This window comes from Cucurbita pepo, chromosome LG01 (genome assembly GCF_002806865.2).
Source record: "Cucurbita pepo subsp. pepo cultivar mu-cu-16 chromosome LG01, ASM280686v2, whole genome shotgun sequence".
Taxonomy (NCBI): domain Eukaryota; kingdom Viridiplantae; phylum Streptophyta; class Magnoliopsida; order Cucurbitales; family Cucurbitaceae; genus Cucurbita; species Cucurbita pepo.
In genome coordinates this window covers 985,150-1,001,063 of record NC_036638.1, presented here as the reverse complement: position 1 = coordinate 1,001,063, position 15,914 = coordinate 985,150, and the positions used below count along the sequence as shown (strand labels likewise).

At 36.0% G+C, this 15,914-nt stretch overlaps 3 protein-coding genes across 6 annotated transcripts; 2 read left to right on the top strand and 1 right to left on the bottom strand.

The window, feature by feature from the left end:
- Positions 1 to 3,203: 3,203 nt before the first annotated feature.
- Positions 3,204 to 4,063, top strand: LOC111779364 (NDR1/HIN1-like protein 6). The gene is made up of 2 exons (XM_023659520.1): positions 3,204 to 3,514; positions 3,631 to 4,063. Exons 1-2 carry the CDS (start codon positions 3,204 to 3,206, stop codon positions 4,028 to 4,030), a joined length of 711 nt encoding a protein of 236 aa, XP_023515288.1. The 3' UTR covers positions 4,031 to 4,063.
- Positions 4,064 to 5,883: 1,820 nt separating this feature from the next.
- On the top strand, positions 5,884 to 9,861 carry LOC111800448 (telomere repeat-binding protein 4-like). Of its 3 annotated transcripts, none has more exons than XM_023684160.1 (10): positions 5,884 to 6,134; positions 6,711 to 6,847; positions 6,934 to 7,720; positions 7,795 to 8,016; positions 8,106 to 8,162; positions 8,242 to 8,321; positions 8,412 to 8,656; positions 8,864 to 9,184; positions 9,272 to 9,335; positions 9,422 to 9,861. In XM_023684160.1, exons 2-10 carry the CDS (start codon positions 6,767 to 6,769, stop codon positions 9,608 to 9,610), a joined length of 2,046 nt encoding a protein of 681 aa, XP_023539928.1. In that variant the 5' UTR covers positions 5,884 to 6,134; positions 6,711 to 6,766; the 3' UTR covers positions 9,611 to 9,861. The 3 variants fall into 3 exon arrangements, with proteins under 3 accessions (XP_023539928.1, XP_023539911.1, XP_023539920.1); XM_023684143.1 differs by having other exon boundaries at positions 6,931 to 7,720; XM_023684152.1 differs by having other exon boundaries at positions 5,885 to 6,013; positions 6,931 to 7,720.
- Positions 9,862 to 10,218: 357 nt separating this feature from the next.
- On the bottom strand, positions 10,219 to 15,535 carry LOC111779288 (actin-related protein 5-like). 2 transcript variants are annotated; one of them, XM_023659409.1, is made up of 12 exons: positions 15,286 to 15,535; positions 15,083 to 15,153; positions 14,683 to 14,807; positions 14,401 to 14,445; positions 13,466 to 13,568; positions 13,113 to 13,222; positions 12,547 to 12,656; positions 12,365 to 12,455; positions 11,842 to 12,282; positions 11,511 to 11,638; positions 10,976 to 11,318; positions 10,219 to 10,859 (listed from the first exon to the last, which is right to left on the bottom strand). In XM_023659409.1, the coding sequence occupies exons 1-12, from the start codon at positions 15,384 to 15,386 to the stop codon at positions 10,362 to 10,364; spliced, it is 2,166 nt and encodes a 721-aa protein (XP_023515177.1). In that variant the 5' UTR covers positions 15,387 to 15,535; the 3' UTR covers positions 10,219 to 10,361. The 2 variants fall into 2 exon arrangements, with proteins under 2 accessions (XP_023515177.1, XP_023515186.1); XM_023659418.1 differs by lacking the exons at positions 15,083 to 15,153; positions 15,286 to 15,535 and having other exon boundaries at positions 13,466 to 13,573; positions 14,683 to 14,727.
- Positions 15,536 to 15,914: the final 379 nt, after the last annotated feature.

Here is a 15,914-nt window from a genome sequence, read left to right as displayed (position 1 = left end):
CTCGTACCCACTACTTTTGGAATTTTAGCCTATGGTGTAGGTATTAATATATGAATTAGTGTAATAAATAGCAAGAAGTGCATACTTTTTATCCAAAATGGAACTTTTGACTACGAGCAAAAAAACGTGTTCATATGAAGTTTTCTTCAGTATTCCGTTCGAATTAATAAACTTTTGAAAATAATTAAATAAATAATCTTATCTCTTTCTTTAATTTCTTGGGTGTAGGGCAGATAGGTATGAAACCATAATCGTCTACCAATATTAAGATTCAAACTATCGTCTAAATAGAGATTGACTCAGAACTCAAAGTCTAAAAACGTTCCATTTTTCGTCTTTTCTTAATCTCGAGCGGTGAGATCATTCCCTTCGCAATACATAAAATTAAAAAGAAATTAAAAAATAAAAAATAAAAAAAGAAGCATTTCCACAATAATTAAATCACAAGAAAATAAAGTTATGATTTTTAAGAAAGGGCAGCAATTAGGGCATGAAGCTACAGATAGGGCGTTGGGTTACCCAACTTTATAACATTTATTAACATCATCTCTCTTTATTATTATTATTTTTATTTTATTTTTTAAAATTTGAAGATAATGATGAAATTAACTTTATAAATAAAGGGAAAAATGTGATTAGATTTGGCCACGTCATCAACCAAATTAAGCTCCTTATTGCATATGGTTCAACAACTTCATACCAAACTGCCAACCCCTCACATAGGATCCTCCTGAGTTGTAGGAGATAAATACAAACATTTATCTAACTAAATTCATAATAATTTAATAAATAAAATATCAATGAGCTCGCGAGCAATTATTAAATTGAATGGAGGGTAGAAATTACCACATGTAACTAAATTCATCGTCTTTACGACAAAATATCATAATAGTTGATACTCATGTATCGAATCGAGGACGAAAAAGATATATGGTATATATGAGTTGCTTGAAGTGAAGTTTAATGGAGTTTGTGTGAGAAATATATATAATGATTTTAGGTTTGTCCTTTAGATTCAAAAAATGTATGAATGTGTGGAGCTTTACGCAACCCCCACACACACAAGAACACCACAATTCCAAGTTTACAATGCAAGCAAACTTTGCTATCATTTGCTTCCTCCTTTCCCACATTCGTTGTCCCTATTCTTCGTATCAAAATCTTTTTTGGTTCGTAATGTTTGATTCCATTCAAGAAATTAACGAGAACCCGTTTGAGTTTGATATTATTATTTTTTTTACAATATAAAATTAGGGTAGTTTTTGGGATTGGAATCGCTTGATGGAGACTATAACGGCCAAGCATCAAACACTCTTAACTACCCTCCAATATCTTCAAACATTCAATAGAATCCCCAAAAAATGCATCATTCTCTTCCTTACCTCATGCTTTCTTCAATCACAAGTCAAATTTCACCCATCCATCCATTCATTCTTTTTCTTTTTTCTTCTTTAATTTTGAGAAAGGACGTTGTAACCGTCCAAGCCCACTATTAGCTGATATTATCTTTTTTTGGCCCATTATGTATCGTCGGCACCGCTAGTAAATATTATCCGCTTTGATTTGTTACGTATTGTCGTTAGTCTTACGGTTTTAAAACGCGTCTATTAAGGAAAAACTTCCACACCCTTATAAGGAATATTTCGTTTCGTTTCTCTCTCCAACCGACGTGGGTTCTAAAAAATAAAAGTAGAATGGTGTTTACTAAATATATTCGAATTTAAAAGAAAGATTAAGGACTTAATTCCAAGGAGTTGCCCTCAAATCACTCTATCATAATGGTTGATGAGTGGAGGGTCTCCCCTTTTGATAATCAACTGTGTTATTATTATTATTATTATTATTATTAATTATATGTTTTTACTCATGGTTAATAATTTTTAATTCTGAATTATATAAATAATTTTATAAATCTAACATTTTGAATTATTCTTCAAAAAAGAGAAGAAATAAATAATAATTTAGTCCTCTTTAATTTATTCGTTATCTCACATACCACGTGCTTATGTCTAACTTTTTTTTTTAAATAATAATAATAATAATAATAAATTGGGCCTTTTAAGTTACTGAAAAATGATTTTGAAGGCTTGGGCCTACCCAACATGTTTCCTTTGGATCCGGTATCCACTAAAAATGAAAATGCCTCTTTTTTTTTTTTTTTTTTTAATAAAATAAATGTGTGTTTTTTTTAATTATTTTAATTATTTTTTTTATTTTTATATCAATTTGACCTAAACATTAAAGAATTAATATTTAAATAAATGTGTTAAATGACAGAAGTTTATTATAATGAAATTCATAAAAGGATAAAATGTGAGATCACACGTCAGCTAGAGAGGAAAACGAAGCATTCTTTATAAGGGTGTGGAAACACCTCTCTAATATATGCGTTTTAAAACCATGAGGCTAACGGCGATGCGTAATGGTGGGATTGGACTGTTACAAATGGTATCAGAGCTAGATACCATGTGGTGTGCCAGCAAGGACGCTAAACTCCGAAAATGGATTTTGAGATCTCGCATCGGTTGGAGAAGGGAACGAAACATTTCTAGACTATTACAAATGGTATCAGAGCCAGACACTGGGTGGTGTGCCAGCGAGGATGTTGAGTTCTCAGGGGAGTGGATTTTGAGATTCCACATTGGTTGTAGAGGGGAACAAAACATTCCTAGACTGTTAGAAATGGTATCAGAGCCAGAGATTGGGTGGTGTGTCAGTGAGGACGCTGGGCTCCCAAGGAGGTGGATTTTGAGATCCTACATTGGTTGGAGAGGGGAACGAAACATTTCTAGACTGTCACACATGGTATTAGAGCCAGACATCGGGCGGTGTGCCAGCGAGGATGTTGGCCCCCAATGGGATGGATTGTGAGATCTCACTCTGGTTGTACAAGGGAACGAAACATTCCTTATAAGGGTGTAGAAATCTCTCTCTAGTAGATATATTTTAAAATCGTGAGACTGATGTCGATATGTAACGAACCAAAATGAACAATATCTACTAGCGGTTGTTACATAAAATTTGTAATTCATAAATTTAATTTAATTTATTTGGAGTTGATAATTTAGGTGAACAAAATAAAACATAAAATAATGAATAGGATAAAATGGTAAGTATAAGTTAGCTGAACGACCACTCCCATTTGGCCTTCTTATTATAACCCTAACTTTCATCTAAACCCTTCTCTTCATACTACTCTTCCAATGGCACTTGCAGATCACCTTCAAAGAATCCACCCAGTTACCGACGTTGAACGTCCGCCACCGCCACCGCCACCGCCTCCTCCGCCATCAGCGCCGCCTCCCAAACTTCTCCCTTCCAAGAAGACGAGATCTTCGTGTGTTTGCAAATGTTTTTGTTGGACATTTTGTGTTATTTTTCTTCTACTCATCGTGATCGGAGGCGTCGTTGGAATTCTCTATCTCGTTTTCAAGCCGAAAATTCCGACGTATTCCATCAACTCCTTAACTATCAGCGATCTCCGACTCAACGTCGACATGTCGCTCTATGCAAGGTTTAGTTAAATCATTATCTAATCAATCATAAAGTTTGTTTAGAGTAAAATTAATGCTAAATCTCTTAGGTTTTAATTTTTTTTTTTTTAGTATTAATTAATGTTAACATTAATAGGTTCGACGTGAAGATCACAGCCTACAACCCGAATGAGAAGATCGGAATATACTACGAAAAGGGAGGAGTATTGAGCGTGTGGTATACGGACAAGAAGCTTTGTCAAGGGTCCTTGCCGGCGTTCTACCATGGCCACCGGAACAGGACGGCGCTGGACGTGGATTTGACGGGAAGGACGGTGAAAGGAAACACTTTGATGGCGGCGTTAGTGGAGCAGCAGCGGACCGGCCGCATCCCATTGCAGCTCCGTGCGGCGGCGCCGGTGGCCGTGAAATTGGGACAGCTGAAGCTTAAGAAAGTAAAAATTTTGGGGAATTGCTTGTTGGTTGTGGATAGTTTGAGCGCCAATAATGCCATTAGTATTAAAGCTAGTAATTGCAAGTTTAGGTTGAAAATTTAATTATTATTTTTTTTTTATTTTTTGAAAATTCTCTACCAATTTTCAAAACTTTTGTTAATTTATTTTAATTTTCTATCCTCATATAATTTAAGTTATTTGAATTCTTAATATAATTTAATTTATACTCATATAAAAATATTTGGTATAAAACAAAAATAAGAAATAAATAAATAAAATTAAATACTATTGTTTGAATTTTCATAGAAATATAATTCAAGTTTCCTATGTCAAAAATATAATTAATTAATTATTTAAAAAATAAATTTCTTTGAAATTATTTACGTAGACATCATACAAATTATTTGAATTATAGAAGATAGAAAGTTGAAATTTTCGCTCAAGAGTTTAAAACGTGTTTATTAGGAAGAGATTTTCATGCTTTTACAACGAATGCTTAATTTTCCTCTCCAACTTAGCCCTGGTTCACAATTCACTCTCCTTGAGTTTAAACCATTCGATGTCTGACTCTGAAATCATTTGTAACTGCTGAAGTCTACTACTACCGGATATTGTCTTCTTTGGACAATCCCACATCAGTTGGAGAGGAAAACAAGACAAAACGTAGAAATTTCTCGAGAGTAGATACGTAGAACGGTTATTTAATTTGATTAAAAGGAAGGGGAGGAGAAATGATATAGGAATAGTTAATTATTTTAAAGGCTAGGACCCTTTCCATTCTTAACTCATATTAGCTTTGCTTTTAGCTGTATTCACGACCAATCACATGCACTTTCACCCCAACCCATCATCATCATCATCATCTTCCACCTTTTTTTATTTTATTTTTTTATTTATTTACATAATTCTCTCTCTCTCCTCTCAAACAATTTTGATTTTAGATCCTCTTACATTTATGTGATTCAAAAGGGAAGTTTGTGTCATACTATAATATATAATTTTAGGAACTTGAATTTTTATCATTAAATATTTTATTATAAAGTTTGTATTTTCAATTTTGAAATTAATGAATTATAAATATGAAAAAGCTGTATTTAAGTTTTTAGGAATAAATAAAATTTCAAAACTTTGATGTAGAAAAGAAGATAAGATAAGATTGAAATATAATATTGGGAAAATTGTAAGGAAACCCGGCCCAGAAACCGGGCCCATGGAAATTAAAATGGGCCCCCGAAAGGACACGTGGAGGTTAAGGAAGAGCCTATCCAGTAAAATAACAATTGGCTTATAGTAAAGCGCGCTTTATCTATCCACGTGTCTGGACGAGACGTGTCCCACACGGATAATGCAAAATTCTCTTTATTTAATTTAATTTAATTTAATTTATATATTTATTTATTAAAAAGAATTTTAATGGGATATCCGCAAACCACTTTGGTTCACTCGTTTCTCCATATACTCTTACGCCTCTCTTCGCCACATAATTTTCAATTTTTCTTTAATTTTTCCTTTTTATCTTTATTTCAATTTTATATATATATATATATAAATAAATCTCTTCCCTAAAATAAAATAAAATAATAAAATAAATATTAATTAAAAATTAGGTCCACCAAATTCCCCACTTAGCCCTTGAGGGTGACTAGACAATGCATAATTTTATTTTTATTTTTTATTTTTATTTTTTTCTAATGAATTATTTAATTTCGTATTTTTATTCTAAAAAAATATATAATGGTAAAGTATTACGTTAAGAAGCGGTGTGTGTGTGTGTGTGTGGATATTTAGAGAGGGAAAGAGGGAAGAAAAAGGGGTTTTGGTGGGTTTAACCCGATATAGCCGGTAACCACGGTGGTGTGTACCGGATGTGTCGGTTTGATGGTCAAACATTTTGGGATATATGTCTGTGTGTAAGAGGTTTTAGGCACTGTTTATGTATTCCTCCGTTTGAGAGAGAGAAACAGAGAGAGAGAGAGATTTTCATCTTCAAACTCTTTCTTTGGGATTTGGGATTTGGGTTCTGAAATTTCATGGATCTGTTTCATTTTCCCCTTCTCAATTCCAGATCTCCACCTTGAATTTCGTGTAATTCTGCAACATTCTTCTTCTTCTTCTTCTTCTTCTTCTTCTTCTGGAATTCTTTTGAAATCTCAGCTCCAATTTGGATCTTGGTTTTGCATGATTTATTCCGATCCTTCCTCTACTGGTGAGCTTTTTGTTTTTGCGCGCACAATTTCTGAGTTTGGATTTGTTTCATCGGATGTTCGGTTCTCGCAAAAAATGGGAATCTGCCTGAGAATTTGAATCTTTTCCTTTTGTTTCGATGGGTTTTGGGTTGTTGGTTTCATTTGTGTTGGAATTATGAACAATTGAGTCTTCAGAAATTGTATGAAGTTCGAAAGTTTTACTGGGTTTAAGATCCGATCCTGTGGATTTAACTTCGGTTTAGATGTTTTTGGGATTGGGTTTTGATTTTGAATCAGCTTGTTTTGGCTGGATTTGTGTTTTCCTTTTCTTTTATCTCTTTGCTTCTAAGCTAATCAAGTTGTTCAGATTGGAACTTCTTTCATCGCTTTGCTCCACATTTCCAGTTCAAGTTTCTTCGTTGTCGCATTCGAATTTTGAATATTCTTGGAGACTAAATCTGGGTTATCAATTTTACCCTCAAACTTCGTTGCATTAACATTGTTGTAGTAAAGAATCGTGTTTGTTTGCATTCCAATTCGAATCAAATTTCTAAATTGAATGATTTTGATCTGTTGTTGTTTGGATGATTTGACAGTGAAAGTGGTGAATCTCTGTGTTTGATGAGTTTTTATCACAATGAATGCCTAAGATATGGTGATGAAGAAGAGGTTGGATAATGGATTCAATGGCTTTTCGGACTGGACCGTTCCGAGAGGTCCGAGATCTTTTCGAGTGAGTAAAATTTCCTCTTTAGATCTCTCTCTGATTTGTTGAACTGCACCTTAGTTACTGAGTTTTGTCCTTGTTGATTCTAGAAGAGGGTTCATTCAAAGAAGGATTTCGAGGATGGCCAGATCTGTGCAATTGAACTGCTGGCTTCGTTAGCAGGGAAGCTTCTGCAAGATGGCGAAAGCACGGCGTGCAGCAACACATCCGATGGAGATCACTCGGTGATCGGCACGAATGTCGTCAAGGAAGATAAATCGAACCAAGAGAAGGGTTTTAAGGTGAAATGCTGTGATGGTGGCAGCAGCCAAAGTTGTGATCTTGCTATAGAAACAACTGATCAGAAACAAAATCTGAAGAAACTCCAATATGTAGATAATATTACTGTTTTCGATTGTACTTCGGTAGTCGTAAATTCCAACAGCTCGGACGAGGCCTGTGGTGATGTTAAGCCTGTGGTTTGCAAGACAGAGTTCGGAGATTATTGTACTAAACCAGAGGAAGGCTCCCCAGATTCCCTAGAATCAACTGACACTGGTATGAAGATCATAAATGAAGAACAGCATGAGACTAAAGGATTTGGAATTGGATTTCCAAACATGGCTGATTCACACGGTTCTAAGGATTTGAAAAAATCACCAACGATGGCCAATTCAAGCTTCAAAACTGGATTTCGCAGTTCGTTTTCCAGATATAGGAATTACTTTAAGTTAGCAAGTAGAGATGAAGATGAAAAATTTAGGTCCAATAAATCTAGCTTCCACTCGAACTCTTTCAGGCCTCCATCGCGAATAGCAGGCCGACGAATAAGGAAATTACTGAATTCAAAACACTGGAAAGCAGCTCCAAAACTGAAGGACTGTGAGGTTCCTAGATCGGGTGAGATTTCTTAACTATGGATTTTCGAGTTTTCATCTTAACTCATTGTAACTTACTGTTCCATTTCGCATCAGGTTCCATAGACGACGAAACGCGAAATTCTTTTCGCAAGAGGAAGTTGTATTCCAATAGTGAGAGAAGATTCCACGGGGATGGTCTTTACAAAAGGAGGAGATTTTTCGACCGAAGCTCCGTTGTGAATTCTGATGAAGGGATGAGCAGTGAAAGTGTATCGAACTCTCCCGAAAAGAGTATCCACATCGATAAGTCTGGCTTAGCTGCAGTATTACATGGAGGTCCTCAGCTTAATTTAGTGTCCTTTATGAGCTTTAAAACCAACATTTTTGTTTCTAGTAATCTCAATGAATTTCCTCTGTAAATGCAGCAAGTGTGACAACATCATCAGCTCAACAAGCATCCTTCCACTCCAATGATTCTCATGGTATGAATGTTTCTTGAAGCTTTCTTGCATTTCAAACTTGCATTATGGTTGGTTTCTCATCTGCTCGATTGTTCGACAGTAAAATTTAGCATTAGATCATTCAAGGTGCCAGAGTTATTCATTGATGTCCCCGAGAATGCGACTGTTGGTTCACTGAAGGTAAAATGAAGTGCAGTTCGCCTTCTTTCAGTTGGTAAAGGATTTTTTTTCTCCCTTTCCTAAAGCAGTATTTATGTTATTTTTCTCCAGAAGATAGTACTTGAGGCAGTAACCGCTATTCTCAAGGGTGGATTACACGTCGGGGTTCTTGTTCACGGGAAGAAGGTCAGGGACGACAACAGAACCCTACTGCAGACAGGACTCTCTTGTAAAGACAATTTGGACACCGTTGGTTTCACATTGGAGCCAAATCTTGTGCATAATACAACTTCACCATTGTGTTCTGAGGATCATCCTCAGATGTTAGCATGTGACATAACTGAACTTGTACCCAGGTATTACCATTGCATTCAAACAAACAACCTGGGTTTGTTTCCTTTTATCTCAAGATTTTCGAAGGCTCGGGAACTTCCGTAATTGTTTTCTTGGTTTGGGTAAACAAGTTCATTATGTAAGAACTCGGTGTTCTCATGAGTTCTTATACTTGGATTGTTCGCTTCTATCTGATAGCTTATATATATATGCTGTCACTTTCTTCACAGCTCGCCTGTAAATCCTGTTTCGAGCTCGGGAATACTAGATGTTGTGGCCTTACCTAATACTACATTGACCAACTCCAAAATCCAAGATGAAAATAAACATGAACTGATTACTACCAGCATTGACAATTTACCTGACAATTCTTTACAAGACTGTAAAGCTTTAGTCCCTGTTCCAGAAATGACTATGGAAGCATTAGCTGTAGTTCCCTTGAATCCAAAATCTAAGCGTTCGGAAGTTGTACAGCGTCGAACTAGGAGACCCTTCTCTGTTTCAGAAGTAGAAGCACTGGTTCAAGCCGTCGAGGAGCTAGGAACTGGAAGGTTTGTCAATGCTCTTTAACAACATGATTGATGTCCTTGTGAAGCACAAGTTAAAACCAATTGAAATCCGGTGTTTCCTTTTTGCAGGTGGCGGGATGTTAAGTTTCGTGCATTTGAGAATGCAGATCACCGAACTTACGTGGATTTGAAGGTGATTTGCCTTCTCCTTAACATGTGTTGAGGTGATCGGTTTCCTGCATACAGATAAAAATCTAACCTGATGAGGGTGTGTTGCAGGATAAATGGAAAACCCTGGTTCACACGGCGAGAATATCGCCGCAGCAGAGAAGAGGCGAGCCTGTCCCACAAGAACTTCTGGACCGGGTGCTGGCTGCACATGCTTACTGGTCGCAGCATCAGGCAAAGCAACACAGCAAGCATCATCAAGCTGGAGTTGTGAAGGCCATTGAGGGCTCCAGCTGTTAGGCTTCTCGTCTAACAGGAAAGTTCCCACATTTAATGTAAAAAAGGAAAGTAGGTACATTTGACTCTGCTGTAATCAATCAAGGAAGGCAAATTGTAAGCATGATTTTAATTTCTTGTATCCTCACTTTGATTCATTGTTTAGCCAACCCATTTGGGAGGAGTTGTCAGTTGTAAATATGATTCTTGTAATAATGAAATTCTAACAGGATTCTTTCTGTGTTTAGACATTCAATATGTTCAGTTTTACTGTAGCCGATGAATATCATGAAACTCAACTGTAAATCTTAGACAGGTGATATTTTGACCCTAAGGGTTCTTCCTTTCTTTTTGGTATATTGAATTCCACCAGTACTTTCATGTTCTTGACAAAGTCAGGCTGTGTTAGAAATAGGGCAATTAGTGTTGAATTTGAGCACTCTTTGGTGGCCAAGTTCAAGATTATAAGTTTAATATTCAATTTTAGGTCTAATAGATTCACTAAATATAAGTCAAAAGTCTATTGAAAGTTCAAGAACATATTAGATACAAAGATAAAAAGTAATTTAACTTGGAAAGTACCTCGTACCAAAACGATAGAATTAGTCAAGCATAGCTGTTGAAATGGCAGGTAATTCGCAAAGGACGTATTGATTTTATTGACATTATACTAGAAGCATGTTAGATCACGGGGTAGTAAGTACCATACATCAATTAAAAATAAATGATCAAGGATACAGTAGAAGCAGAAGCTATCAGCCAACTTAAAAATTAACTAAAGCGAGTACCGTAATTGGTATCTGCGAAGCCAATCCTCGCCCTTCTCGAGATAATCCATCCTACTGAAAGTCTGTGTTGTGAATTGTGCACCAGCAGCATAAACAGAGGCCCCCCTCCATGCGTCGAGAACTGGATCTAGTGCTCTGACCACCCTAATAGGTGACCCGCATGGCCTGATCATCCGAATTCCAGCTTCTAAACGTTCCCTCATGCCAGGAAAAAGACAACTTCCTCCTGTAATGAGGATTGAATTGGTCAATCTTTCTGCAATATCATCACTGTACGATGGCAATCTTCGCAATGAGACGCCAGTCATTTCGTCTAATCCTGTCTGGTCGACTCCAGTCAAGTTGGGATGAAAAAGAATTTCGGGGCATCGGAACCTTTCAACCCCCATAACAATCTGGAAGTCTTCCTTGGTAAGAGGACGGGATTTTGGCACTTCGGTTGGTTGAGCAACATCTGACTTGGGAACAAAAGTGGGGTCTATATCCTAATTACAGTAGTAAGAGATTACACTTAATATCTCAGGTAATTCAAGATAAAGATACTGAAATGTGAAATCAGTAATAGGTAAAGCTGACTTATGTAAGTTGTGATGGGACTGACCTGGAGCCTAGAGGATAAACGAATCAATTCAACTTCATCCTCATCTGGGCCGTCATCGTCATCGTCATTGTTATCTTTGCTCATAAGCTTGTAAAGCTGCCAATCCTCGTCTCTTGCACCAAAGGTGTCCTCACCCTTCCCACGATCAAAGGCTGCTGTTGTTAAAAGACGCATCCTCTCCCTCTGGGCAGCATTCAGCCTCTCACCACGTCCTACTCCTCCAGACAAATTATTCCCATTTGCATGACCTCCATTAGTCTTGAGCCGCTTTCGCTGCTCCACTTTTTCAGAAACCTCCTTGTATTTGGCATGCAGTTGCTCTAAATAAATCTCGGGATTCTCCCTACAACAGAAGAAACATAAAGGAGAAAATAAGCATTAAACAAGTAGTGGGTCATTGCAAAAAATCAGTATAATGGCATCATAGTACTGGAACCATTCAAATGAGCAATGGTAACTGTCAGCAGGCACATAACTAATAAATAGATTCCCTGGACACTAAAATTATGAATGTAGAAAGAAATTGTGTGCATACAATCTCCTTTCTTCATCTAGCTGGTTTCTCCTTTCCCGTTCTAACTCTTCTTCAAAACGTTTCTGCTTGGCTCGCTGTCGTCCTTCAGAAGTGGTTTTGAGAAACAATTGCCTTCTTTTCTCCTTAAGCTGCCAAGAAAATTAAACTGCATAAATTTCAATCATTATAAAAAGAGAAGTGCTTACTTCAGCAGGGGAGTTGTTTCTTTACGAAAAAATTCACATATATCATTTGGAACCTCTTAACGAAGACTACATGGCAACGCTGAACAAAACAGAACAAATATTTAAAACATTCAGGCGTTTATCATGCATATACAGCCTTCTTTTACCTGCTCAGGTGACAGCACATCATCAGGGACGTTGACGAGATGGAACTTTTCATTTGTAGCGTCAGTATGATCCTCAGCTTCCGCTTGGTCATCCTTTGGTTCCCCCTTTGCTTTCCGCAAAGATTGTGTTGCTTTGGTCAGAGCGGACTCAATTTCCTGCTTCGAGACGTAGCCAGTCTCTGACAAGAAGGACGGAATATCAACCTCTGCCACTTGCACAAGCTGATGTAAAAGAAACTCCAAACCACGCACTTCATTTTCTAGCTCATTGATCCTCGAAGATCTTTTTGCTTCAGCCATTTCTCTCAATCGTTGACCTTGTTTTTCCTTAATTGCAGCCTTTCTTGCAATCTCTTCTTCTGAGGGAGGCTCTTCAGTAGGTGGTGGAATCCATGGGAGCTGCCAACACCTAGTTTTATTTTCTGCTTCCTTGGTCCCTTTCTGTTCATAGATATAGGACTCAAACTGAGTGAAAAGACAGACACAACGATGATAACAATAACAATAAAGCCAAGAAAATTACTTGAAACAATTGAGCCTCTGATGCATAATCTGAAGCTATATAGCAATGCTCCATCTTCAGGTCTTCAACCTTCTCCAACGTGAATCTGGCCCTTTTGCATGAACAAAAATAATGATTTTTTTTTTTTTTTTTTTTTTTTTAAACTTTACACCCGGTATATATGTTAAATGAATTATACTTACATGTGATAAGGGTATTTGAGCGAAAGAAGTTGCTTCAGAGAATCAGTCACGTGAAATCCACCAATATTGGTTCTGCAGCATCCTTTATAAACAGGCTCCCCGTCAATGAACTGACAATAAAGATAGGTGATAAAATTATCATTGACTCTCCACTAAAATCAAGTGTCCTAGATGCAGTTCACTCAGTAGTCAATTATAAAATCATATATGTAATAGTACAACTAGAAACATCAAAGTTGAAGGCTTCAAAGACAACCTCAAATCAACAAGATTATAACGATGCAAAATTGTTGAAGAAAAGAAAAGAAAAGCCAATTGACAAAAGGAAAAAAAAAAAACAACAACAATGTTAACACCAACTCAAGCATTGATATACTCAGAAAGATCAACAGCAATACACAATTTCATGCATTATAAGCAAGAAAACTCATACATACAGTGACTGCCAACACAGACGTAGGAAAACTGACTTTGACTAGGTGTGCTGGGGGGATTTTCAGAAGAAAAAAGAACAATTAATTTATGAGATTAATGAACTGGTAAGAGGATGAAAGAACAAAGCAAACCGGAATAACATGGCTTGCAGTAAAGCCTGGGCATAAAGCAAGGCCATCTTTATCACAAATCCCAAGTTGTTGGTTGTACATATAGCTGAATGCCGCATCAACACCATATGCTGTAGTACAGTCATAGAAGGAAAGGAAAAATACATTGTCAAGGAAGCAGAACCAAATATTATTAGTAAATTTAAGTAAAGGTTACGTCTAGAGGTTTCTACAACAAGCCAAACATAATATATTAAGTTTTAATCTGGAGCCCAGCAGACAAGGGCAGCCATAGAAAAAAGCTTAAAAACATTATTTCATAAAATATGGTGCCCAGTCATTAAAGAACATAATAAGTTCAACAAGGATTGTACCTATTGAAGGAACTCCGTAGGTCTCAAATAAAAGCTCTGCCATTTTACTACGAGATTGGACTGGATTGCATACACATTCTGTTATCAGGATGGGGTGATCAATCTGTTCTGCCCTCAAAGGGACATAAATCAAATTAAGGACTTTGTATGTAAAAATTAAAAGAATTATAATAATAATAAAATATAAAAAAAAAAAAAAAAAAAAAAAAAAAAAAAAAAAAAAAAAAAAAAANAAATAATATTATTGAAACTCTAAGAAAAAAGTTTAAATTAAGAGATAACGCAAACTGGAGTTAAACAAATAGTTATAAATAAGAATAATGCATATTGAATTATAAGTACTAATACTCTACCTGTTTCACCAAGTCCAAGTCATATTCGATACTGTTATTAATGTTCAAACTATATATAATTTTATACCCAAATAAAAATTATGAATTCAAACATTCATTTGACCACATATGACCCTGAAAGTACCCGCGTCTACAAACACAAGTGTTAAAAGAAACAGCCTCAAGTATTGATGATTGCAGAAAGAAAAATATAATTTCCAAAAAGAAGTTCCAAATTATGCAACCAAAGAAAGAAGTTATGCTGAGAGAAGTTGTACTTCGCAAAAGGAAGTTTTTTTTTTTTTTTTTTTTTTTCCAACCAGACATTGCAAACAGCACAAAACCTATTTGCCATAATAGCCGGCCTTTATCCTGAAATGGAGGATCCAAGATAGCTTACTCCATCACCATATAAATTCAAGCTAGAAACCAGAGATATCAAAATAGTAGGGTTATGCAGGAAATCAATGGAGTGCAAGAGCCCAAAATCAGACTGGAAAGATACAACAGGTATTACCAACAATAAGAGGTGAGAAAAGGCAAGGAGGAATGGCAGAATAAGACACAAAAAAAAAGGTTGAAACTTAACGTTCGCAAAATTACCTCTGGTCCATTTGCTCCCAGCCGATCAAATCCAAAATCAAGAACCTAAAAGGTGCAAGGAAATAATCAAAAGATACAACTTTATACACTCCTAATTCACATAAATACACAAGGGGATGCACTTACTCACACCTACATTCATTCTTCTAACATTTATGTCTTATATTGTTGCCTACATGCGATTATCTCCAATTTTAATAAAATTAACAAGTTCAGACAATGTGGCTAGTTCAGGTATATAGAATCTAATGAAAAAAAAGATAAAACAATAATCCAACTTACGTATTCCATAATCTCAAACTGATAAACAACATTGCCATCAAAAGCAGAGCGAGGACTTGAGCGTGTGCAATCAAAGTATTTCAACAAAGACGGTTCGTGGTCTCCAACAATGGTAACTGTTTCACCTGAATCGCAATAAGAACAGCAGAATACGCTTCAAGTACACAACCAAAGATGGAGATATTTTCCACAGGAGTGGAGGATCTCAATTTTTCAGAGAGTTCGAACTGGAGTAAGAATGAGACTAAGCCCCAATTGTAAATTTTCATCAATGATTCTTTCCTCATTTTACTTTGGAAGTGTGAATTCTTCAACCATGGGAAAATAAGAAGCAGACCTTCAACAAAACAATCAAACAAACTAACAATGTTAACAGGTTAACTGATGAAAGTAAACATACCAGTGGCTTTGTGGCGAGGTCTCTGGACAATGTTACGGAAAATAACACGAGGGTCGGACTCTCCCGCCCATCTGAAAGAGTCACACACAACAAACAGCTCTAAATTCAGGGAAGAACAGAACACAAAGTTTATGAATGTAATCAAAAAAGAAAGTGCATTCAGCTTGTTCTAAGAGTTGAAGCCAAAAAAAAAATGGATATACCCAATGCGAAAAGAGGAGGCGCCATTGTCGATGACGATGGGAGTGGTAGGAGAAAAGTGATTGAAATCAGATTGTCTCTGTATTTCCGATACGAATGGCATGTTTGTGAATTTAAAAGATGAAACAGAAGCCAATCGGGATTGGAACAAGCTCTCTTCTTCTTTGCCCTAGCTCGCAGCGAGCTGGAGAAGAACGAAGACGACGCTGAATGATCTTTCGATTGTTGGAAGAAAGTCGAAGGCGGGCCAAGATCGAATCACAACCGGACGGTTTAGTTTAACCGGTCTGTGAGAACCGTTATGAGAATAAATATAGCCATGTCCATACAATCAAAGCTTCATGTTTCTATATATTTAAAATTAAAAAAAAAAAAAAAAAAAAAGTATTTATTATTAATATTTTTCTATTTTTATCAAATTCTTTGTACATTAAATTTTATAAGTAAGATTTTTTACCATAGTCTAATTTCTTTTTAAATAAATTGACAATTTTGTGTGTATATATATATACTTTTAATAAATTTCATGACTTTATAATTTTTTTTTGAAACATGTGTATGAGATTGACATTTGATGAATATTTTTATTAACATAAATATAAAATAAATAGAGACGTGAAATTTTATTAAT

What these genes read in the sequence shown, in the direction of transcription:
- LOC111779364 (XM_023659520.1), top strand. Translation starts at nt 3,204, where the DNA reads ATGGCACTTGCAGATCACCTTCAAAGAATCCACCCAGTTACCGACGTT. An exon ending in GACATGTCGCTCTATGCAAG is followed by an intron (nt 3,515 to 3,630) that starts GTTTAGTTAAAT and finishes TAACATTAATAG; the next exon opens with GTTCGACGTGAAGATCACAG.
- LOC111800448 (XM_023684143.1), top strand. Translation starts at nt 6,767, where the DNA reads ATGGTGATGAAGAAGAGGTTGGATAATGGATTCAATGGCTTTTCGGAC. An exon ending in ATAACTGAACTTGTACCCAG is followed by an intron (nt 8,657 to 8,863) that starts GTATTACCATTG and finishes CTTTCTTCACAG; the next exon opens with CTCGCCTGTAAATCCTGTTT. An exon ending in GAGGAGCTAGGAACTGGAAG is followed by an intron (nt 9,185 to 9,271) that starts GTTTGTCAATGC and finishes TCCTTTTTGCAG; the next exon opens with GTGGCGGGATGTTAAGTTTC.
- LOC111779288 (XM_023659409.1), bottom strand. Translation starts at nt 15,386, where the DNA reads ATGCCATTCGTATCGGAAATACAGAGACAATCTGATTTCAATCACTTT. An exon ending in CTACGGAGTTCCTTCAATAG is followed by an intron (nt 13,223 to 13,465) that starts GTACAATCCTTG and finishes ACTGTACTACAG; the next exon opens with CATATGGTGTTGATGCGGCA. An exon ending in GTTTATCCTCTAGGCTCCAG is followed by an intron (nt 10,860 to 10,975) that starts GTCAGTCCCATC and finishes TACTGTAATTAG; the next exon opens with GATATAGACCCCACTTTTGT.